The sequence below is a fragment of the Leucopleurus acutus genome (assembly GCF_964270905.1).
Source record: "Leucopleurus acutus genome assembly, chromosome: 19".
Lineage (NCBI taxonomy): Eukaryota > Metazoa > Chordata > Mammalia > Artiodactyla > Delphinidae > Leucopleurus > Leucopleurus acutus.
Window position 1 is genome coordinate 19,339,438 of NC_139161.1, and position 24,235 is coordinate 19,363,672.

Genomic DNA, 24,235 nt, shown 5'->3' on the forward strand with positions numbered 1-24,235 from the left:
TGAAGGGTTGGAACCCTCCGAGCTATGTTCAGTCCTCAAAGTGACCTCGTGTGTTTAAAAAGCTTGAGCTTTTATTTTTCTGTTGGAGACCAGAGTTTGATGGCTTGTGTGTGTGTGTTTTGTTTTTTTTTTTTTCTCCATTGTGTCTTGTCAACCCGGCCCTCTCCCCTCCTGCTGCTCCCCATTTCCTACAGAACGACCTGCAGCAATACCATTGACCTGCCGATGTCCCCCCGCACTTTAGATTCATTGATGCAGTTTGGAAATAATGGTGAAGGTGCTGAACCCTCAGCAGGAGGGCAATTTGGTGAGTATGTGGTTGCCGGACTCTGTCCCTGTGGGGGCATTCAGTCCCCTTGGTGCGATGCTCCCATGGGCGCAGCCAAGCGAGGGGCACCTGGATTGGTAGAAGGAGTTCTCGAACAGCGCTGTCCTATAGACACGCGCACCCCCATGCCAGAGTAAATTTTCTAGCAGCCACGTTAAAAACAGTGAAAAGGAACAGGTGAGGTTAATTTTACAAATGTATTTTCTTTAGCCCAGTAAATCCAAAATAGTGGCATTTCTGCACGTTAGAGACAAATGAGTGTGGGATTTCCCTGGCGGTCCAGTGGTTAGGACTCCACGCTTGCCCTGCATGGGGCATGGGGTCAATCCCTGGTCGGGGGACTAAGATCCCCGCAAGATGCACGTGCGGTGCAGCTAAAAAGAAAAAAGAAAAAAACGAATGAGGTTTTCTTTCGTACTAAGTCTTTGAAACCTGCCCCGCGTTTTATAACCACAGCCTACCTCGGTTGGGACTAGTCACATCCCAAGTGGCTCCAGCCTGCTGCGTTCAACAGGGCAGCCTTAGAGCTTCTTTAAACCTGGAGAGTTGGGAATGAGTTAAGGTAGGAAGGAGGCTGAGCCCTTCCAGAAGGGAGGGGAGAGAATCTGGCTTCTCTGACCCCATCTTGATGACCAAGGGGCAGGGGCAGGAGACTAGATGGCGGTGGCAGCCTGAGCCTCTGTGCCCCGAAAGGCTAGGGGTGCGGGCCCCGCCAGCTGTGGGGCTCAGGCGACTGAACTGGCTCTCCCTGTGTGTCCCCCCAGAATCCCTCACGTTCGACATGGAGCTGACCTCGGAGTGTGCTACCTCCCCCATGTGAGAAGCCGAGGACGGAAGCTGCGGAGAGAGGTGACAGAGGCGCCGACCCATGTTCCACCAGCCCTTAAACAGCCCAAGCCCAGATCAGCTCAGCTCCCAACTCAGTGGTTCCAGATTTTTTTGTCGTCTCTCATTTCGGTTATCTTTGAGCAATCTGGGCGCTTTTTAAAATAGAGATATGAGTGAATGTGGGTGATATGCTTTTATCTAAATGCAAATAAGAATGCGCTCTCTGAGGCTGTGATCAGGGGGTGTGGAAGGGGTGGCGAGAGGGAGAAAGAAGAAATGTCTTTTTTGCCCCCCTGCCCGCCTTTCTCAGCAGCTTGTTGTTGTCATTGTCAGACAAGTGCCTCTGGTGCCAGCGGCATCCCTCTGCCTATTTCTGTAAGCTAATGCCACAGTTGTCTCTAGCTACATCCTCCTGGCATTGCACTTTTAACCTTGCTAACGTTCAAATAGAAGATAGGACTTTCAAAGCCCCTAGGTTTCTTTTTAAACTTAAAAAAAAAAATGTTTTTTAAAGGGCAAAAAAACACTGCATCAGCATAGCCTTTTCTGTATTTAAGAAAACTCAGTTAATTTCCTCCTTGGTGCTTTAGGCATTCAGCTTTCTTCAGGCTGATAATTTATATAAACCCTGACATGAGCTTCAGATCCAGCCCTTAACAGACATCTGAAGATGTGGCTTGGCCTTTGGTTTCCATATAGGAAGGTTGAAGGAGACCCTAAACATTTTAGACTTTGATAAACAAAATTTTTATTTTCCCCTTTCACCTACTGGCCTGTTAGTAGGTGAGGCTGGGCAGAGGGGCACTTTCAGCCTGCTCGCCTTTCCTCCCCGGACTTCGCCCCTGTTTCCGAGCCTGTGTGGTTTCTGTGGGTGCCTTCTACGGGATGGGATGATTCTTCCTCTCCCCCAGTTTACCTGAGCCCCTCTTGTGGCATGGCTCCTTCCCATGTCTAAAGGTCCCTTGTCCTGTTTGCTTTAGGCATCCTGGTCTCAGGACCTCCTGGAATAAGAGGGAGAGAGCTACAGGTCGAACATGAGTCAGACTGCGGGGCCCCAGTCAAGGGTCTAGTTGAGCTCAGGGATTATGGTTCTTATCCCAGCTTCTTGGTGATTTCCTGCGGCACCTGTAATCACTTCTTCACTTGGTTAAGCCAGGGGCAGAGGCTTAGTGATGAGCTCGAGGTCTGTCCCTCACGTGAGGGAGCGTACACCCCAGCCTTCCCCCAGCGCTGGTGACGTCTCCTCCACATGGGGGCCCCCCTCGGTGAGGCAGAACAACTCGCATTTTCTGTGCATCTCAGAACACTTAGCAGCATGAGAGGTGGTCTCTGATATGGGGCCTCCTCAGACCCAGAGGCACGGCCAGATTGGGTGGTCCATAACTACCTTGTCTCAGTCGACCAGAGTTTCTAGGGAATGCTATGCGTTACACCCAAATTCACCAGTTTTTGAAGGAAGGGGACGAGACCTTCTCTCCAAGACAAACAGGGGTTTGATAGGTGGTACGGAGCGATCTCCTTTTAGCAACACTCTCTAGATCATAATTAGCTTAACTCGAGGGACCGCAGGTGAGGATCCCGGCTTCGCTGGAGCAGAAACTAAAACCCTGTGGCTTTTAGGTCGCATGTGTTTCTGGTTTTAACCCTGATTATAGCAAAAGCCCTGAGAGGAGCTGAGACTTGTTTTGGTCCCTCCTTTAAAAAATGCAGTCCTGCAGGACCTGCCTGCCTGCCCCCTGCCCAGCAGAGGGATTCCCGTGGACGCCTAAGCTACCCACACGGTGGTTTGTGAGATGCTGTGCTGACCACTGCATTCAAATTTCAATGTATACTTACTTAATAGTGTAAAAATTTATATTATTGTGGGTTTTTTTCTTTCTTTTTTTTTTTTGTATATTGCTGTATCTACTTTACCTTCCAGAAATAAAAGTTATATAGCGATCGTCTGCTGGCACGGCAGCTCTGTCTGGCTGGAGGCTCGGGGTGGTCCCTCTTCCCCTGCTTCAGCTCTGAAGGGGTCTTACAGGCTGAGCCTGGGTCTTGAGAGGAGGTGGTTGACCCCGGCCCCGGGCTGGTGGCCTTAGCCTCTCATGCCCGAGTAGACACAGGCCCGCCTCTGGGGCACCGAGCGCCTCCCATCTTAACATGAGCCGCCAGCCTCCGGCTCAGGGGTACCTGGAGGAGCCAGGGGTCCGACCCCTCCCGCACGGAGGCAGCTCGAGTGGGGGCCTTCCTGCTCCCTCTTCCTGCCTCCCTCCGCCCTCCCTCCCGGGGCCTTTGCAAGCCGCGGTGTCCTGTCTGGGGTCAGATAAGCTACCTAAGGGGGGTTGGGGCGCAGACACTCGCGCCACCCCAGGCCTCCCCTTCCGCAGTTGGCTCCATTATCACTTTCTCTTCAGTTCGCTCCGTGGGTCAACACTTAACGGGCCGCGGCTGCGGGCCCCGGGCCGCGGGGGGTGATAATTCAGACCGCGGCGCGCGCTCGCCTGGCTCCCCTCCCCCCCGCGCCGAACACCATGGAGACGAGCCGGTGCGGGAGATACGCGCCGCCTCCCCCTGCAGAGATGCAGCTCCAGATTAGCGCGCTCCCGGCTCGGCGGCTGCCTCCCCTCCCGCCCACCCCCGCCAGCCCCGCGCCGGGCCCCTGCGCCTGGCCCGGCGGGCTGCGAGCCCTTCTTCCCTCGCTTTGAGCCCTGAAGAAACCTTGTCATAGGCTCTTGTTCCCCGCCCCCGCCCCGGCCCTCGGCGACAGCCCCTGGATCCCCGATGCCAATGGGGCCAAATGGGGAGACTGTCCTCTCGCCCCAGCCTCCCTCCCAGGCTCAGGCCGACCGTTTGAAAACGCAGGAACAGGGGGATGGTGCCACCTGCTGGCCTCTGGGAAGAGGCCAGGAGAGGAAGGACCGTTGTGAGGCTCCTGCAGCTTCCCCCCCATCTTCCATCCAGAGGGGCTGAGAGTGGTCTGGGCGCTGGCGCTCACCTGCCGCCTTGGAGACTGCTTATAGCAGCAGCTGATAAGGAGAGGCAGGGACCAAAGTTCTCCCCTGCCCCCGGTAATTCCTGCCCCATCTTTCCCCAAGACCTCAAGTTCTCTAGTCTGAGAGGCACCGAAAGTATTGGGGTGGGGATGGCACCCTTAAAACCACAGAAATGGGAGCCGACTGGCAACTTCAAGCTACACCTTACAGCACCAGCTGCGCAGGAGGAGAGGAACAAAACGACTCCAGCGGTCCCCATGACCCAGGAGCCATTCCAGCAAATTTATGAAAAAAAATATTTTATTCAAAAACATTGTTTACACAAATGTGTAGCCTTTGTACAAATGCTTCCCGTCCCCACCTTCCTTGAGAGACGTTTCAACCTGGGACTCCTTCCACTGTCAGCTGCCCCTGGCTGCGTGTGGCAGCTTCAGAGGGAGGAGCATGTGAGGTTGGGAGCGAGGCCTTCGCAGACCACAGCCAGTTATGCAACTGTGATGAGGCCTATTCCAGGTTCTACCTCCCAGCAGAGTGGGCCTCGATCAGCTTTTACCCCGCCCTCCAAACTCCACAGGTGAGCTGCAAGCCCCTGGTGCTGCCTCTTGCTGCAGGGTTTTTCCAGGAGGGGTTAGAGGATCAACACTGCAAGTCCTGGGCCTCCTGTTCACCACATCCTCGACCAGTCCCTCCCCCACTCCCCACCCCCACCTCTTCCATAAGTAAGCAAGGTTGCAGATAGACAGAGAGGTGAGGAAAGAAGGCTGGGGCCAGATGGAGGGAAGGGGCTATGGGATGGAACGAGCAGGAATGTGGGCAGCAGCATTATACACTTGAAGCTGGAGCCCCCTGGCTGGGGACCAAGAGGCCAAGAAACTCCATCCTCACAGCAGCTCTGATAGGCCCGATGCAAAAGACCCGTTTCTGCCGTGTTAGGGACATGACGGCGGATGGCCTAGATTAGCTCTCAGTTCACAAAAAGCCTGGAGTCCACAGGCATTAGATAAAGTATAAAATATCACTCAGAACTGGTCTCTTGATTCTTCCAACCTCCATCCTGAGGGGAAGAACCAAGAGACCAACACGTATGTTGCTCTGTACGAGAGCAGATGCACGTATATATATATGCACACACACTGGGGAGGCAAAGCATCTAACTCAGGAGTAAAACTTGAGCTTAGAGACGTTACCTGTCTCCTTTCCCTTCTTGAATCATTCCATTCAAATAGCTACCGAGCAGACAAAGGCTCTGGCAGGAATAAGTTTGCCTGCCCGGCGTACCTGCAACTACAGAAGCAGCTCAGTCTCTTCCACAACAGACAGACCCAGCGGGCTCTTGGAATGCCTCCATCTGAAGAAAAAGGCAGCCACATACCTAGGACTGCAAAGGCGAGGCAGGCACACCTTGTACACAAACGTGCGCATATGCATGTGGACACGTGCTGCCGGCAAAGGCATCAATATGCACAGCGATACAGAAACAAAATCACAACGAATATGAACCCTGCACGTTTCCAAAGAGAAGTGCAGGGTTCAAACAAACATTCACGAGAGCGAGCCTCTGGCAGAGGTGAAGAGACCAGTAGGCGGGGAGAGGCGGGGGTCCAGACTGTCCATAGGGCGTCGTAAGAGTTCCTCCACGTGCCGGGCCACATCCATGGTCTCATCCAGGTCGAAATCTCCATCCTGGTCGAGGACGGGGTCAGGGCTGGTAGAGAGAGAGGGACGTCAGAGGGAGCTGGCATGCCTCACAGCCCCAAGCTCCTGGGGGACAGCGTCCAGCCTGCTCCCCACTCAGACCAGAGGCTCATGGCAGCAGGATCCACTCTGGCTAGACTCTCACACCCCAAGTTGAGTAAGTCAGTCACTGGCTTGTTGGGAGACACCCCAGTTCTAGTCTCATCGCTCACAACCTCATCGAGCGATCTCAGGGGAATGAGGTAGTTGGGTGAATGAGCTGCCCATGAAACCCCAGGCACCATTCACTGAGCACCTATGAAGGCCTGGGCCTTTCAACCACGTTACACCAACCCTCACAGCCACCCATAAGGCAGGTATTTACTCCACTTTATAGAGGAAGAAACTGAGACTCAATCATGCTAGGAAACTTGTTCAGGGCCACCTGGTTGGCTGGTGGAGTCAGGACTGGAATTCCGGTCTTTGTGACTCCCAAGCCTGCGGTCGTCCCACGGCAGCAGGCCACCCACAGCTTGGAAGAGAATTAATTCTCTTCTCTGGGAACTCCAGAGAGGAGCAATTGACACCCTGTTCCCACACAGCTCCTAAGAACAACTACCCCATCCATAGCTACCCTGTATCAAGCCCTTATAACAGTCTCATCTGTGCTAAATGCTCTACCTGCACTCTCTCACTCAATCCCGACCCCAGTCCCACGTGGTAGGTCTTTTTGCCTCCATTTTACAGATGAGGAGACTGACCATCAGAGAGGCTCAGTAATTTCCCCAAGGTCACACAGCTAGTCAGCACCAGAGCAAGGACCCTGCTACGTGTAGTTTCAAAATGCTCTATGCTTTTCGTTGGCTGATCTCACCCACCCTGCACCTGGGCATGTGCCAGAGCCCGGCCTGGCCTGGGTGGTCTCAGACCTAGAGGAGCTCTGGGTTCCTTGCCCACCAGCCCTCTGGTGCCCAGCCTGAGGCCAAGTGCCCAGTTCCTCCCCACGGAGCCCCAGGAGAACACAACTTACTTCTGTGGGTACATGTTATAATGAGCCTGGGGGCACACGGCTGGGGAGGGGGCCTGGTCCATGTAGGTGGCACTGCTCCCGGCAGAGTCCGCAGAGGCGCTCACAAACCTGCGAGAGGAAGCAGGGCACAGCCTCAGCGGCGAGGGGCTCGGGGGCCACCTTCGTGTCTTTTTCAGGTGCGGAAGGACAGAGTGCCCGCTGAGCCTGGGGCCCTGGCTGCAGGAGCGGGGCCCTGGGTACCGACGCCCTGGTGACCAAGCCGAGCTCCCTCCCCAGGAGGGGCGGCAGTGAGGGGTGAGGAGAGCCAGGTGCGGGGGGGTGAGAGGAGAAGAGAGGCAGCAGGAGACCAGAGCTGGACCCGGGACACTTACTCAGGGACCACTTGCTTGATCTGTGGCTTCACGTATCCGTCCACTGCTTTAGCTGCCGAGGGCGGGGGGGAGAACAGTGATGAGAACTGAAGTCTCTGGGAGCTCCCAGGGGAGTGGAAACCCACCTATGCAGTCTGCCTCCCCCCACATTGCCATGCGGCCTCAGCAGGGATGAAATTTCCCCCAGATTCCCAATAAACACCCGCTGACAATAAACATCACCCATTTTGTCTCATTTTGCTTCCTACACTCAACTTGAGGGTAGGTTTGAGGGTGGAGAGTGCTGAGGGCAGCTGATCAAGATGGGAGTCGTGCACTATCTGTGGGTTTGCATTACGGCTCCTCCCCCAGCCCTGCAGCCTCTTCCTCCAAGGGCACAGAAGTGAGTCCCACTCAGTGTTTTGCTTTGCAGGGAAGAAAGCTGGGTCAGAGGTTTTGCTTTCCTTTTCTTCAGTTGTGAGCCCTGAAATCCTCTCCACGTGCCTTGCACCATCCCACCGACAAACACCCACAGGGGACACGGCCCCTCGGCTCTTCTTGGGGCGTCCCCACTGCCTAGCCCCGGGAGTATCTGGGCAGCACGCACCGAGCACAGGAGTATAGTACTTGGAGAAGACCTCATCCTTGGGCCGGTCGGGAAACACGTAGATGAGATAGCTCAGGTCCCCCAGCCGGTCGGCCAGGGACCGGATGGAGAAATCCCGCGTGGTGAACGGCTTCAGATTCCACAGGTTACGGTCAGCTGTGAAAAGGCCAAGCTCATTCCCACAACCCACCGCCCTGGGGAGGAGGATCAGAGCTGTGGGGCTTCAGGGCAGGCTTACAGAGACATCAGGGCTTTTACTAGCCTGCACGGCGACCCCACCCCTGTGCTCCTCGGCATAGGGCAATGAAATGACCACGGGCAAGCAGATACCAACAAGGCTGGGTCAGGGCAGAGAAGGACTCGCCCGGCAGTTCTGGAGTCTGGGAGGCCAATGATTCTAGGTTCTCCCCAGTGGAAAACAACAGAGAGGGAAAGTGCTTCTGAGCAACACTCCTCCCACCCTCCAAGCTTGGTTCCCATGTCTCCCACCGGATACCGTCTAAGGATGCAGGCCTGGTGGAGAATAGGCAACGAGGAAATGGAAGACAGGGCCACTGGGGCTAGAGTGTGGGCACGTAGGGAACTCACGAGAGTCAAACTTCCAGGCAATGGTGATGCCCCCTATTTCTGAGTCGCTAAAGCGCAACAAGAAGGTGCCGTCGGGCTTGTTGATGAGCAGGTCATGGGCCTGTTGCTTATTCACAAAACCTAGGATGGCCCTGGGTGCATCAAGCATGCAGTGTCACTGCTGGCAGCAGCCACTGTCCCCTGAGCCCATGACCTCCCAGACCCCATTCCTCTCACCCGTCATTCCAATGGGGCTTGTGATGTTTCTTCAGCACCTCCATGACCCCATCGAACCACTGCCAGAAGGTGTAGTTCCAGCCTGGCAAGTTCTCCTGAGAGTCCCCAGGAAACCCCAAGTCAGGGCTTGTGCCCCCGTCGTCACGGGTGGTTCAGGGAACACGCAGTGCCCTCTTGTCCTCACCCAGACCTTCTCCCAGTTCCTCATCCGACTTGCCCCACACTCCAGCAAACTGCCACAGCCCCTGCTCATGTCCTAGGGAACCAGCGAGTACACTGGCCTCTTGCCTCGCAGACACAGGGGTCCGGGACAACCCCACGGGGTTGGGGCCGGAGGTGCAAAGAATTGTCCAAGCTGGATGAGACCTCCAAAGTGATTCCTGCCCAGCCCCTTCGCTTTACAGACGGGAAAAGCGCAGCACAGAGGAGGGAAGGGGCCTGGCCAATTAGTTAACACATCGAGGGCTAGAGCCCAGGGACCCTGACTCCCAGCTCCGGGTTCCTTCCATCGTCCTGCTTCGGCTCTCATGGCTGCCTGCGTTCCTTGGGGTACTAGCCCCCGTCTCTCCTGGTTGTAGAAGAGGGGGGATGGGGGTAGAGGGGGGCCACTGACCAGGGGCAGTAACCTGTGTGTGAGGTGGGGGAAGGGTGGCAGGGTGGTCCCAGGCAGGCAGCGGGCGGTGTCCCTCACCCTGTTGAACTGGGACCAGGACACGGACATGCCGTTGTAGTCCTCGAGGTGGCTGCTACCGCTGTTGAAGAGCTTCTGCGCCAGGAACACGAGGTTCTCCTTGGTCAGGCCCCGGTTGCTCTGCACTTCGGCCTTGAATTTCATGTTGAGCGCCTCGCACAGCTGCGGCCACAGGACTTTGTCAGGCACTGCAAACGGCACCCTGCCCTGAAGGGGAGAGAAGAAAGGAAAAAAAGGCAGATTGAGGGAGTAGGAGATATTTACACACACACAGACACAGATACCAAGAGACAGAGGGGACTGAGAAAGGTCCAGAAAAGGGGACAAAAATGCAAGGGAAAGAAAGCCTGGGGGCAGGGGCAGAGGTGTGGGCATACAGGGATGGAGACCCAGACCAGGACCCTGGGGAGAGAGATCAGGGACCAGAACCCCAAGACCACACTCACAGACCTAGGAGACCCCAGTCCCTTGACCCAGAGCCCAGACAGAGCCTAGGACATGCCGAGGGCAGGCTGTTCACACCAGCTGCCCCCTGACCTCTGGTCTGGCCCTAGGGCTGGGGAAGACCACTCAGCAGGGGCCCTGGGGTTGGGGCTGACCCTGGGAAGCTCCGAGGGGCCGAGGTGAGGGTCTCATGGGGACTCACCGGCTCAGCAAAGGCATTGTCCCATAGCACGGTGGCAGTAGCATTGTGGTCCTGGCTGCCATGGACAATGACAACCACAGGAAGGGACAGGGTCTACGGGAATCCAGGGAATGAGGGGTGAGGGCATATGACCACCGTCTTGCCCTCCTCTTGGGGGAGACCCCCAACCCTCATTCCTCAAGCCCCTCCCAGCAAAACGAAACCAAAAACAAACAAAAAACACAACACACTTCTTCTTGGCCCATTGCCTAAACTCTGCGGGCTGGTGCGGGATTAAAACCTCGCAAAGGGGCACCAGCAGGGTGACATTAGGTTTTCTGAGAGCATCACGGGGTAACTGGACTGAGCCTGTGTGAGGATTCAAGTCTCTGGCTTTCCCAAGCCAGCCGGGCAGCCCGCAAGGAGACGGGGAGCCGGGTCTCACCTTCACCTGAAACACAAGCTCATTGCTGCCAACACTGAACTGAGACTCAAACAGGACCGTGAACTTCTCCTCTGTCACGGACTCCGCGCCTCGCCGGTCAGCGCGCTTGATCCTCTTCAGCGACTGCAGGAGGTCAGAGGGGAACGAGGAGAAAGCCGCTGGTTAGAGGACTCGGCTCTGGGCAGGCCTCCCTCCATGGGCGGGGCCCAGTCCTCACCATGTTCCTGAAGTGAGCGCTGAGGGTGCCTGTGGCCTGGTGATACTCCATCACACAACAGTTGTTCAAGATCTCTCCGCTGCACTCACTGCGAAGCAGAGAGGAACCCATCTCTACTGGGCCCAGGCCAGGAGCACCACCCTGTCTGCACCCTGGGCCCAGACTTCTCCAGAAAGCCCTGCCAGCAGCCCCTGCCCCTCCCCTAAGAGCATTTCTCCGAGTGTCCCTGGGCTCACTTTCTCATCAACCTGAGAGCACCTGAGCAAAGTCTCCAAGGGTGGGGCCTGTGTCTCTATCACTAAAACTCCTTGGGTACCAAGATTGATGTGGGGACTACTGAGCACCCGAGCCACAGCTACTGAGCCCACGTGCCACGACTACTGAAGCAACGTGCCTAGAGCCCATGCTCCGCAGCAAAGAGAAGCCACCGCAATGAGAGGCCTGCGCACCGCAGCGAAGAACAGCCCCCGCTCGCCGCGACTAGAGAAAGCCTGTGGGCAGCAACAAAGACCCAACGCAGCCAATAAATAAATAAATGAATGAATAAACAAATAAATAAATTTAAGATTGATGTGGGGGCCTTCGGCAGTTTCTAGCGCACCTGAGATAAAAATCATGACCACAGCCTACAAAGATTCCCGAGATCAACCCCTGCCCACCTCCCTGGCCTCACTCAGGACAAGCGAGCCCATTGCCTTGTCTGTTTGCTGAACACGTACGCTCAGTGCCTGCCTCGGGACTTCTGTACTTGCCCTTCCTATCTCCCCAAACACTCTTTTTTTCTTTTTTTCTTTTTTTTTTGCGGTACGCGGGCCTCTCATTGTTGTGGCCTCTCCCGTTGCGGAGCACAGGCTCCGGACGCGCAGGCTCAGCGGCCGTGGCTCACGGGCCCAGCCGCTCTGCGGCACGCGGGATCCTCCCGGACTGGGGCACGAACCCGCGTCCCCTGCATCGGCAGGCGGACTCTCAACCACTGCCCCACCAGGGAAGCCCTCCCCAAACACTCCTGACCTTCTCATTCAGGTCTCCACTCAAATATATCCTCAGAAAGGCCCTCCTTGACTACCCATGTACTGCAGGCACTGTGATATTGCTTTATTTTAATTTTCTGTCTCGAGGTTGGGCAGGGACAGGACCAAGTTCTGTGTGGATCACAGCTGTGTCTCAGTGCTCAGCACAAGTCCTGGGACACCCAGCAGCGAAATCCTTGTTGATTTACTATGTGTGTGAAGTGTACGCCAGGACAGACAGAGTGAACTGGAGCGACACGGGGCCACATCGCAATGCAGGACAAAGGGTTTCGGAGGGGGAGGCCATGCTGTCCCCATCACCCAGGACGCCTGCTGTAGAACGAGGCTGAGCTGAGGGAGGGGCAGATGGGAGCAGGGCAACGTACTTGCGGGTGTTCTCGTTCTTGAGCAGCGACTTGGCCTGCTGCTCACTGATGATGGTCGCCTTCACCTGGGGGGGGTTCATGTGCACGTTCAGCTTCCCGCCCACCAGCAGGCGCACGGTGGCTGCGAACTTGGTCTGGGTCTTCAGGACCTGAGGGGGCTGCTTCTCAATGATGAACGTGCTGCGGGGACACAAGTGAACAGGTGACGCCTCAGGGGACGGCGCTCCGGTCCCTCCCTCCGCGTGGCGAGGCCGCCTTGCGCGGGGCACAGCAGGCGAAGGAAGGGCTTGTGGCAGCCCCCGGTCCCGGGGGGGCCCACTGCGAGTCGGGGGAGCTGGCAGGAGGGGAGGCAGTGAGATGAACTCAACAGCTGAAATGGGGGGAACAAGCCCATACAGTGTCCACGAGAGAAACCGGGCAAGGTGAACCGCAAGAGGCCACAGCAACAGGCGACAGAGGGGGATGGGATGAGGGTGTGAGGCACAGACGGAAGGGTTCAAGCCAGAGCGCCCCGTCTGTAAAGACCCTGCTGCCCGCGACCCAGGCCAACCGGATGGGGCCTGGGCGTGGCCAAGAGGCAGCAATCACCTGGTCACCAGGGCTGAGATGATGTCTGTGATGGTGGCGTTGACCTCAGCCAGCATCTCCTCCACGGGGCCGGGGATGGGCAGCTGCTGGCACAGGTGCTCAGCTCTGCGGATCTGCTGCCGGTTCTGCCAGATGATCTCCGCCAACTTCTCACACCTGCACGGGAGCCCCGAGGCCAAAGGGAAGAACAAAGCCTTCACCCCCTTCCTCCAGGCCAGAAGCCAGAAGGCTCCCAGGCTGGGGAGAAGGCCCAGACCCAGCTCCACCCCAGGAAGCCTTGGCACCTTAGCCGCCCGGCCTGTCCACTGAGCAGAGCACGGCTGCCCTGCCTTCCAGAAACACAGAGAAACTCACAGGAGGAGCGACCCTGACTTGGGTCCAACCAGCCTGAGCGTCGCTCTGCACACCTGGCCCCACCCCACTCCCTCACCCAGGGACGCCCCTCCCGGGGAAGGTGGCACAGGACGGGGGCACCAAAGTCTGCATCAGGAACCAGACCACTGGTGAAATGAGACCTGTGCCCCGACAGAGGGAGCCGGCTGCTCACGTAAACACAGGAGCAGGACAGCAGCCGGTGGCGCCACGCTGAGCCCCTGCCGCCCCCGCCTGGCCCCCCACACCACTACCAGGATTGTAGCACGTCCAGGCTGCCCTCGGGGGGCCCTCCGTTCCCCGCCAGCTGCTGCCGCCGCTTCCACTGGATCAGCTCGTCATCCAGAATGATGGTCTGCTGCTTCCGCAGCAGCTGCAGGGTCTTCTGGTGCTTCTCGGCCAGCTCCTGCGGGGCGGGCGAGGGGAGCGGCCCTTCTGGGCTCTCAGAACACCCCGCAGGGCCTCCCCTCACTCCTTGCCGACCCGCTCTGCCCTGCGTGCCCACACAGGGGGGAAGGCTCTGGCCTCCTGCTCTGCTGGGTCCCGCTCTCCTCCTGGCTCTCTCCCTCCCTCAGGTCCACACCCGGGAGGGGAGGGTGTGGACCTCCCCTCCCACTCACCACGCGGTACTGCTGCAGCGTCTGGGCCTCGCGCTGCAGCCAGGCCTCCAGGGACACCTGCTTCTGCTGGAGGGCCGTCTCCCGGCTCAGACGCTCCTGGGGGTTCAGCTGGGCCAGCTGGGCAAACTGAGCTGGAGGAGGGGACAGGACACCCACGACCGTGACCTCCCCGGGTCCAGCTGGGAGCCCGGCAGAACTGCACTCACCTGTTCTGGAGGCAAAACCCTGGAGGGGACACAGCTGACAAGTGGCCAGTCAGGGTTCCACAGCCATGGCGCCCAAAGATGAGTGGGCTCCGTCCCCTGGCCCCCCGACTCTGAGCTCCCCTTGGGGAGTGGGGAGACGGAAGCTCGGGGTACAGCTGAGGAGGAGCCAGCCCATGGCCTCCCTGCCCGCGCAGCCCTCCTCTCCCCACGCGGGGTCCGGCTTAGAGCCACCCTGCCTGGTCTGAAGTGTGTCCTCGCCGTTTAAAAGGCGGGTGAACTCGGGCAAATCACCTCACTCTACCATGCCTCAGCTTCCCCAGGTGTAAAATGGGAGAATCATGGCATCTGCCTCAGTGGCTGCTGTGACGTTAAATAAGCAATGATGCAGAAAATACTCAGGAAGCTGCCTGGCACCATCAGCTCCAGGTGAGAGTCAGTCCTCATGGTCAGTGGGTTACAGGACGGGATTAAAGGCTGATGGAGCAGCTCTCAGGACAAAGCCGCATCGGGAAGGCCCTGCTCCGCGGGGCTGAGCGCAGCAGCCTCTCCTCGGGGAAGCGGGGTGGGGGGGGGTGTTTCTCCAGGTGCTGAAGGGGCCTAACGTGTTTGTCCAGGTTGGGTCTCTGTGAGCTCAGCAGACCAGCCGGAAGAGGGAGAGAGACAGTGTCCAAGGCCACTGGGGACACGAAAGCAGCAAGATTCTCTCAAGAGAGGGAGGCAGCTTCTCTCCACACCAGCTGTCAGGCATCTCATCGATGGCAGGAATAAGGTAACGAGGCCTCACTGACGAGGCCTTTTCAAAAAATCTGTTATATAATACTTAAGACCTAGGCAAGTATTGATAGAAAGGATGATACAAGGAACACCTGTGTATCAAGAAGCCAGCTTAAGAAAGTAGACATTTCCACAGTTAAGCACCTGTACACCCTCCCCTGCCGGCATCCCCATCCCTCCCTCCACAGGCAATCACCATCCTAGATGCTGGCATTCCTACCCCCACCAATAGGCTTTTGGAACGTCCCACGGTCCTTACTGGGGCTGAGTCAAGAAGATGAGAGCGTCAGTCAGCAGGTCTTGGTCAAGTTCCTGGCAGGCCTCTGAGGGCCATGTCACACTGACCAAGGCCCTGCCCAATGGACGCACAAAAGCAACTAAGGACACATTAACGCAACCCTAGACAGCCAGGAAGGCCCAGAACTAGAAGATAACTTAGAAATATGGCTCCAACATGACTGCGGGGGACGGAGCAGGTAAGGAACACAGCAGAACAATCTGGAGAGCCACCTCGGAATCCTGCCGCCCACAGGGAGGTGGTGGGGATCCCAACACCAGGCCCCGCCTCCTTATGCAAGTGACCCACTTAGGTCTCTCCTGGCAAATTGGAGAAGCTTCTGGGAAGGACGCCAGGACACTTGAGGCAATGTCTGCTCCACTGGAGGGAGCTGAGACTTCCCCTGCACACATGGATCAGTAGTCTGTGTTTCTGATGGGTGCACTTGATCAATGAGACTGAACTGACATTGCACGATGGGGACAAACCCAAACCAGAATCAAAACCCAACCTCACAAGTAGGAAACAGAAAACCCCAGAATAGGATCATCAATACTGTCAACCAGTCAACGGCCTTGGGTAGAAATAATAGCCTGAAATGTCCTGCTCCCTAATGTAGCAGGAGGGCCTTCCTTTCTTTCGGGTCAGTCTGGGATGGATTCAGATCTGAAGAAGAGCTGCTAGAATTATTCCCCCAACATTTACTCAACAGCTGCTATGATTCAGGCACTGTGCTAGTCTCAGGGTACAGAAAACACTGACAGGGCAAGGTAGGAGGAAAGCTTAAGTAGTTAAATTAAAATAAAATCTTAAAAAATTTAAACAAAAGGAAGAACAGAGGAACAAATACTGAAAAGGGACAAAACAAAATAAATATTAACATGGGGACCTCAATTGCTATTACATTAAATATTAATGGACTAAACACCTTAATTAAAAGCAAAGATTGTCAGAATAAATAAAAAAGCTGGACTCAACTATATGCTGTCTACATTTCAAATGTTAAAATGCATGGATAAAAATATGTTTCTATTTAAAAATAGAATAAGAAGGCTGGAGGAGTAATACTAATATCTGATAAAGTAGACTTCAAGGCAAAGAGTGTTACCAGAGCTCAAGAAAGATATTCCATAAGTATTAACGTGTCAATCAATCAGAATGACATAATAATTCTCAATGTATATGGATCTAATAACAAAGCTTCAAAAATACATAAAAGAAATATTTACATAAATAATTGGAAAATTACACAATACTATAGGAGATTTTGATACCTCTCTTTCAGCATCTGATAGAACAATTAGGCAAAAAAATCAATAAAGATATATCAGTGATTCTTAAAGTGTGAACCAGGGATCCCTGAAGGGTTCCTAAGACCCTTATAGGAGGTCCACCAAGCCAGGACTATTTTCATAAAGTCATAGGACCTTATTTACCTTTTTTTCTCTTATTCACTTATAAGCACACAGCAGAGTTTTCTAGAGGTTACAAGATATGTGATGTTACAACAGATTGAAAGTCAGCTCCAGCTATCTCCTATTAAGCCTAACATTAAAGAGATTTGCAAAAATGTAAAGCAATGCCACTCTACTCACTAAATTTGGTGTGGGTTTTTTTAACTTTATTATGTTAACATCATATATTATGTTATATATGTTAACATTATTGAATTTATTATTGCTATCTTAAAATAAAACAACTTCAGAACATACATTCAAGTCTACAAGATACATTCACCAACACAGAGCATATGCTGGGGCACAGAACAAGTCTCAATAAATTTACAAGAAGAGATCATATAGAGTATGTTCTCTGACAACAGTAGAATTTAACAATGAAATGAAAATGAAATCAATAATGATATGACATCTAGAAAAACACAAAATATTTGGAAATTAAACAATATACTTCTAAATAGTATATGGGTAAAATAATCAGAAGAGAAATTAGATAGTATTTCCAATTGAATGATAATGAGCATAGAGCATATCTAAAATGATGAGATGCAGCTAAAGCACTGATGAGAGGGAAATTGATAGCTCTGAATATATACATTAGAAAAGAAGAAAGGTCTAAAATCAATGACCTATGGTTCTACCTTAAGACACCAAAAATAGAAGAGCGAAGGAAAAGGCAGTTTGATACTTCTTGTTCTCACTAGGATGGGGTGGTACAGCTCTGGGGTCAATTTGAAGTGAAGGAAGATGAGCCACATTTCAAGATTCTTAAAAGTGTACCTGGGGTGAATTTCTTCTGAGTTAATTTTTCTTTCCCTACACCCTTATCATGGCAGTCACTAGCAAATTATAGACCTAGGAGACAGGAGAATTTTCCACTGTCACCTCCTCCTCCCATCTTTACCTCCTATTAGGCTCAAGAAGGGGCATTCCTGGAGTTCCACCTCTCCCCAGCCTGGTTCAACCAGGGGACTCCCAACCTAAGTCCTCCCTTTGACTGGGGAACACTTTGTCCATATTCATTCATTCATTGATTCATTCATTGAGATATTCACTGAATATTGGTTAAAATATAGTGATTTTATGACATATCTCTAGTTAAGATCCAGTTCTGCAACTTGCAAGAAATCCAGGCCAGGGCTTCGCTGGTGGCACAGTGGTTAAGAATCCGCCTGCCAGTGCGGGGGACACGGGTTCAAGCCCTGGTCCAGGAAGATCCCACATGCCGCAGAGCAACTAAGCCCATGCGCCACAACTACTGAGCCTGCGCTCTAGAGCCCGTGAGCCACAACTACTGAGCCCATGTGCCACAGCTACTGAAGCCTGTGCACCTAGAGCCCTGCTCCACAACAAGAGAAGCCACTGCAATGAGAAGCCTGCGCACCACAACGAAGAGTAGCCCCGCTCTCTGCAACTAGAGAAAAGCCCATGCGCAGCAACAAAGACCCAATGCAGTCAAAAATAAAGAAAATAAATTTAAAGAAACCCAGGCCAAATTACGTGTTCTCTTTGAACATCAGTTTTATCATCTGCAAAACAGGAATAATACAACTACCTATTTTTTAGGGCTGTTGTAAAGGTTGTAGTGAATAATGCATGCAAAGGTTTTAGCCTGGAGCCTGGCCCATAGCAGGGGCTCCATCACTGGGAACGTTACTCCTCCCAAGCTTTGGATAAGGTTCTGGGGAGACGGACGTGGATCTAGCCCCAACCCTGCAGGAGTTCACAAAGTGGTCTCACTCCCGTCCCCCAGACACACGCTGCCCTCCTACAGCAGCCTTACCCTGGATCCTCAGGCTCTCTTGATACTGGATGATGAAGTACTCTTGAGTCTGCTGCAGCTTCTTCAGCTCATTCTCTGTGTCCTGTGTGACCAGTCGCAGCTCCTCAAGTGTCTGGTTGATCTGAAGGTGTTTCTGGGACATGGCATCAACCAGGATCCCAGAAGAAGAACTACCCTAGAGACATATCAGGGGAGAGTGTGGGCAGCAGTAAACTGGACAGTGAGGATGGAAGAAAACCTCAGGCCCTGGGGAACGCCAATACTACAGACACCAGATGCCAGATCTAGAATAAGAAGGAAGGGTACTTTGAGTCAGAAGGAGAGTCATTTGCCAGAATGGGGGTGGAGGAAGAGAAACAGGTGACCTGGCAGACTATGGCATCTTCATAAAGCGTGGAAGAAACTTCTACTGCAGTTCTAACCTCCACCAGAGTATCCCACACAGGGTCCATCTGGGTTCTCTCTGGAGAGACTAGAACTCAACATGTCCCAGGAGTTACCTGGGTTTTCCTACTATGATGATGACCCCTCATTTCGTAGTCATTCGCTGACCCGATGCCACGATGCCACCTGTGCTAGGTGCTGGGGACACAGGGGGGGACAAGGCTGTGTGAACACACATCATCTGTGTCCTCACTCGAGACCTTCTTGTGACTGAGGGAAAAGTGTGAACCGCTCGCAGGTGACATCCTGGAGACCCCAAGTGAAGGGACAGGGGAGGCATCCACAAGGGCTTTGTGGATCCAGTCATTGAACTAACCTGGTCAGATCTATTCCTTCAACCAAGTCTTTAGGGCCTTTCCAATGACCTGCTCTCAGAATAAAATCCAAACTCCTTCCACACCCTCCACGGCCCTAGCCGATAGCCTCTGCCTACCCTACCCGCAGCACCACTGCTGCCCAAAAGCACACCCGCTACTTTCTGTTCCTGAATACATAAGCGTGTTCCTGCCTCAGCGCCTTTGTATTTGTTGTTCCATCACCTGGAACATTCCGGCACCAAACCTTCCTGCGGGCACTTCCACTGGCACCTTTTCAGAGTGACCCTCTCTGACGAGCCAATTTAAAATAGGACCTCCCTTACCAAAGGTGTCTTTTTCTTGCATGTTCTTTCTTTCTTTTTTCTTTTCTTTTTTTTTTTTTTTTTTGCGGTACGCGGGCCTCTCACTGTTGTGGCCTCTCCCGTTGCGGAGCACAGGCTCCGGACGCGCAGGCTCAGCGGCCATGGCTCACGGGGCCAGCCGCTCCGCGGCATGCGGGATCCTCCCGGACCGGGGCACGAACCCGTGTCCCCTGCATCAGCAGGCGGACTCTCGACCACTGCGCCACCAGGGAAGCCCTTTCTTTCTTTTTTTAAATTTATTTATTAATTTGTTTTTATTTTTGGCTGTGTTGGATCTTCGTTGCTGCTCGTGGGCTTTCTCTAGTTGAGGCAAGCGGGGGCTACTCTTCCTCGCGGTACGCGGGCTTCTCATTGTCGTGGCTTCTCTTGTTGCAGAGCATGGGCTCTAGAGCGCAGGCTCAGTAGTTGTGGCTCACAGGCTTAGTTGTTCCGCGGCAGGTGGGATCTTCCCGGACCAGGGCTCGAACCCGTGTCCCCTGCATTGGCAGGCGGATTCTTAACCACTGCGCCACCAGGGAAGCCTGCATGTTCTTTCTTGTCTGCCTCCCTGCACTAGGATGTGAACTCCTTAAGGCCTAGGACCTTGTCTGTCTTGTACACCACAAAATCCCCAAGGCCCAGGACACCAGAGGTGTTGAAGAACAGCTTGATGACTGGGAGAACTCTTATTTCCCCCCAACCATGACCTGCATCGTAGGCATGTATTTCTTAATTGCAGCCGAACTCATTTGTACATTTACAGATAGCTCTGTAATTGCACCAAGTCAAGAGTTGTACCAGTTGACCCTCTGTGACCTGGCTTCTGCCCAGTTGGTTCCCTTCTCCCCAGTAGCACTGAACACTTACAGTTCTTCGAATGTCATAAGGTGGCTCGCGCCTTCCTGCCCTCACATATACTGCTGTTATTTTTGACTAGAAAACTCAGCCTGCCTCCTTCCTCCCTCTTTCCCCACTGTAGTTCGGGCATCCTTTTCCTCAGGACACCCTCCCCTCCACCAGCCAGCCTGCTCCAGTCTGAGTTGGATCCTTTTTCCAAAGAGGCCCGCTTAGCACTCAGCGGACACCTAAAGAATCTATCATCGCCTGAATTCCCTTTAGGTGGAGACCAGGACTTTATCTGTTTTTCCCGTCCTAGTCCAGTGTCAGATGCACAGCAAGACCTGAATAAATGTTTACTGAATGAACTCTCAAATTCTTGAAATCAGTCTCCACCACAAGTAAATAATAAATATGACTTCACTCCAGGCACTAGTCTGTGGTCTTTACCTATGGGATATCATTTTGTGAAATTCATTTTGCTTTATTGCAGATAATATACCATTTGTACCATTGTCCAAGCAATGTCTGATGCCTTTATGATTTCAGAACGTGGGGGACGAGTCCCTGCTCTGCCTCGCTAGGCTTCGCTTCTCTGAGCTTGCCGGGTTACTTCTTCTGACATAGACCTCGGCTCTGCTTCCCCTCATAGACCACACCGGAGGATATTTCTTCTTTTGTCTCCAGCCCCATTTACTGAATGACAAATCTTTCCCCTGGTGATGTGTAATGCCATCACTGACTGACATAGATTGCATCTCCTGACGTGTATGTGTGTTTTTAGGGCTTCCTTTTCTGTTTCATTTGTGTTTGTCTATCCTTTGCCCACATAGTATCACACAATCACCCTACAGGGTAGATACTGTGACTGTCCTCATTTACCATAGAAAAAGACAGAGGCTCAGAGAGGTTAAGTAACTTGCTTAAGTCACACAGCTAGTAAGTAGTAGAGCCAGGGACTGAAGCCGGGGAGTGGGGTCGGGTGTCAGTCTACACCTGCATGTGGTACTGCCTCTCACACTTGCCCAAGTCTTTTATTTCTTTGGTGCTTTCTCATGCCAGTGTTTATAAAACATATAAAAGCAGGTAAAGGACTTCCCAACACCTCTCCCCAAACCAATGGGACACTCACATTGTTGGCTTCTCGGACCAGCCTTTGTTCATTGTACAGAATATGGCGGATGCAGCGGACCAGTTCCATGGGGCAGTGGTCATACGTGTTCTGAAAGAGTCCAACAGCAGCTGTCAGTGGCCATCCTCTGCTCCCACCACGACCATTGCAGAGCCACGCCCACCCCTTCCTCTCCTCCAGCCCCTGCCTCAGCTTCCCCTGGGAAGCCTCAGGAACTGGCACCAGAACCTCTATCTCTCCTTGACTTGCAGACTCCCCTCGCAGATCTTCATATTTGGTTTGCAGTGCATTAGAAAGAGTTTACAAAGCACTTCCAATCTGCCATCGCCTTTGACTTGTGCATCATAGAAACCCTATGACATAAGCAGAAACTGTTATCCTCATTTCACAGATGAGAAAACTGATGCTCAGAGAGATTATGTACTTGTCCAGAGGCAAACGACTGAGCAGATGACTCATTAGGGCATCTAATGCCAAGGTCAAGGTACTTCCACTATAGTCCTGGCCCTGGGTTCCTATTTTGCTCCCCTCTTCCCACCAAGTTTCTCGTGTTTCCTGCCTCTTCTGGGATGGACTTTTTATTCTTCTGGCACCCTGCTGCTGGTATTTAAGAAGGGCTCTCTAAATATTCAAGTGAGTTCCAACAAATGCTCAGCTATGATTACCACCCTCACCCCTTTCCTGCTGCCACCAAAACTCCCTCTCTCCCCTATATTCCTTCCCCCCGCATCCTCAGGTGAAGGAGGAGCTACACCTTACATCCAAAACCTTAATTCAAGGCTCCAGGACAACTCTGTTCCTCTTGCACGCGACTTCAGCAGCTCTTTGAAAAGCCTTTAAAAGAGCCGCAAGAGGGATGTGTGGCTGCCTCGTTGCCTCATTTCTAGAACCTGTCAGTATTCCTTTCTCTGACAACAGAATCTTGACTTGCTCTACCCCCATCCCTTCTGCTTGATCTGCCCAGAATGCAGTTTCACCCATCCCCCTTCTCTTGGGGACAAACACGCCCCACCTCTTGCTCTATAATATGCTAAGGGGAATCTGACAGGTCTGATTTAGAAAGAGGGGGTGGGGGAAATCGAAGCACAGAAAGGTCGCCGATAAGTTCAGGGACATACGGTGAGTCAGTGGCCAAACCAGGAAAAAAACCAGGGGTTCTGGTGCTGGAAAGAGAAGGCGGACACCGCACCCTGCAGATGGCCCGGAGCTCACGCCCACCTGGAGCTTCGTGGCCCCAAGCTCATACCCACCTGGAGCTGCGTGGCCCCAAGCTCATACCCACCTGGAGCTGCGTGGCATAATGCCCCAGCTTGATCTTCAGTAAGAACCCATCTTCCCCTACTTGGTGCTCAGCCTTCTTCTGCAGCTCCTGCACCAGGCCCTCCAGGAGCTGGGTGGCCTGGGGTCGGTCCTGGGGATTGTCCAGGTCGATGGCATCCCTTGGGGCAGGGCAGGAGAGAGAAGCCTACTATGACGCCTCCTTGGGCATGGAGGTCAGGCACCAAGAGGGACGTGGAAATCCAAGGCTCGTGCCCACAAGACTTGTTCCTGGCAGCTCCACAGGCATCAGAGTCTAGAAACATTCCCTCTCCAATCCCAGACTCCCATTTCCCTGTTCCCCTTTCCCAAGGACACAGCCCCTTCTGCACAGAGCGGGACAGACAGGACCAGAATCTCACCAAACCACAAAGAGGAGACCTAAAGGCCGAGGGGCCTGGATGGCGGCAGGCAGGGGCACCTACCACGGCTGGCTCTCGATCCACTGCGCTAAGTAATGCCGGACCTCGATGGGGAAGTGCTGCCCATACAGCACCTGCATCTGGCGAAGCGCATCTCCCTGCAGCTGTTGGGCCTGGATCCAGCCCGCCATGTCCGTTCACCTAGCGCGAGCAGAGGGCTGAAGAGGCGCCTCCTTGTTAGAGGCGAGGGCTGGGCCTGCCCCTGGCCCTGCCATGCCCACCCATCCCTGGACCGCGGTCAGGCCCGGCCCCTCCCCTCCCACAGACACGCTTTCCTGTGCGGGAAGAGAGAGGGTGAGGAGGGGAAGGCCGCCCTTCCCTCCAGCGAGGAACCCGCTGAGGCTTGGGGAGGGGCTCCCGAAAGGCAGGTGCCCTCCCCCTCTTCCTCTCCCCTCGCCCCACCGGGGCTTCCCCGGGGTGGGAACAGCTAGAAACTGAAAGAGAAACTTGATGGCGGAGGCCCACGGGCCCTCTGGGGAGGGCTGCAAGAATCCCCCCACCCTGCTTCGAACCCCGAGTCCCCATTTCTGGGAACGGGGGATATTCCAGCCCAACGTTTGGGCAACGCCACCGACGGTTCCCACCGGACGGCTCTGTCACCGTAAGCACGTGGCTGGGGTTAAGGAGAGAGGGCTGAGGAGACAGACACTCCCTCTCTTGGGCTGCGTCCCCCAGGCTGTGCCCCGAGGTCTCCCACTGTCCAGTCCCACAGCGCCCCCTGCCCTCTGCCGGCGAGGATGGCGTCCACCCTCGGCCCCCTCCCTGCATCAGCGTCCCGCGTCCCTCGTCTCTCGTCCGCGCTGCGTGCTGCGCCGAAACTCCCTCTCGGTCCCGGGGACCGTCCCCTGCACCCCTACGGCCGTCGGGCTCCGGGTCCCGCGGTGAGGGGGCCGGGGCAGCAGCCAGGGGCGCCCTCTGGGCGCGCGCCGCCGGGGACGCGCGGCCGGGCCACCCACCTGGTCGCGCAGAGCCGTCCGGCTGCGGGGCTACGCTCGCTCCCGGCCCGGGCTCCTGGCGGCGGCGGAGGCGGTGGCGGCGGCTGTTACTACAGGAAGGAGCCGAGAGCAGCGATTTCCTCCTCAAAGGTCAGCTGCCTCTGATAGACCATACACAGCGCGCGAGCTCTCGCCAACACCCCTCCCAGCCTCGGTCGCTCCCTCCCTGCCTCCGCCCTTGGTGGCTAGTTCCCCGGCGAGTGCACAGCGGCGGCGGCCGCGGCCGGGCCCCAGGCAGCGAGGCGGGGCTGGCGCCGAGCACAGGGGCTGCCCGGATGGCCGGGTCACCCGGGAGTCCCAGCCAGCCCTCGCCGGCGGCCCCGCGGAGCTGCCGCGGACCGTGCTGAGCAAGAGGCGCAGGAGTGGCTGGAGGATGAGGG

The 24,235-nt window shown here is 54.7% G+C and overlaps 2 protein-coding genes across 5 annotated transcripts in view; one reads left to right on the top strand and one right to left on the bottom strand.

Annotated features, from left to right (window-relative positions):
- Nucleotides 1-3,097, top strand: part of STAT3 (signal transducer and activator of transcription 3) — a 65,846-nt gene extending 62,749 nt beyond the window's left edge. For 2 of the 4 annotated variants that reach the window (XM_082860494.1, XM_082860493.1), the window contains exons 23-24: nucleotides 195-307; nucleotides 1,093-3,097. In XM_082860494.1, coding sequence (XP_082716620.1) covers nucleotides 195-307; nucleotides 1,093-1,148 — 169 coding nt within the window. In that variant the 3' untranslated portion in view covers nucleotides 1,149-3,097. The remainder of the gene's footprint in view (nucleotides 1-194; nucleotides 308-1,092) is intronic. The other 2 variants (XM_082860495.1, XM_082860496.1) reach the window with 1 other exon arrangement.
- A 1,956-nt stretch (nucleotides 3,098-5,053) lies between these two features.
- On the bottom strand, nucleotides 5,054-23,891 carry STAT5A (signal transducer and activator of transcription 5A). Its single transcript, XM_082861662.1, has 19 exons — nucleotides 23,817-23,891; nucleotides 22,864-23,018; nucleotides 22,404-22,560; nucleotides 21,122-21,211; nucleotides 18,051-18,225; nucleotides 13,554-13,684; nucleotides 13,188-13,339; nucleotides 12,562-12,717; nucleotides 11,974-12,153; nucleotides 10,578-10,665; nucleotides 10,361-10,483; nucleotides 9,937-10,029; nucleotides 9,291-9,497; nucleotides 8,600-8,694; nucleotides 8,384-8,514; nucleotides 7,796-7,951; nucleotides 7,210-7,261; nucleotides 6,839-6,946; nucleotides 5,054-5,839 (listed from the first exon to the last, which is right to left on the bottom strand). The coding sequence occupies exons 2-19, from the start codon at nucleotides 22,989-22,991 to the stop codon at nucleotides 5,677-5,679; spliced, it is 2,385 nt and encodes a 794-aa protein (XP_082717788.1). The 5' UTR covers nucleotides 22,992-23,018; nucleotides 23,817-23,891; the 3' UTR covers nucleotides 5,054-5,676.
- Between the last annotated feature and the right edge of the window lie 344 nt (nucleotides 23,892-24,235).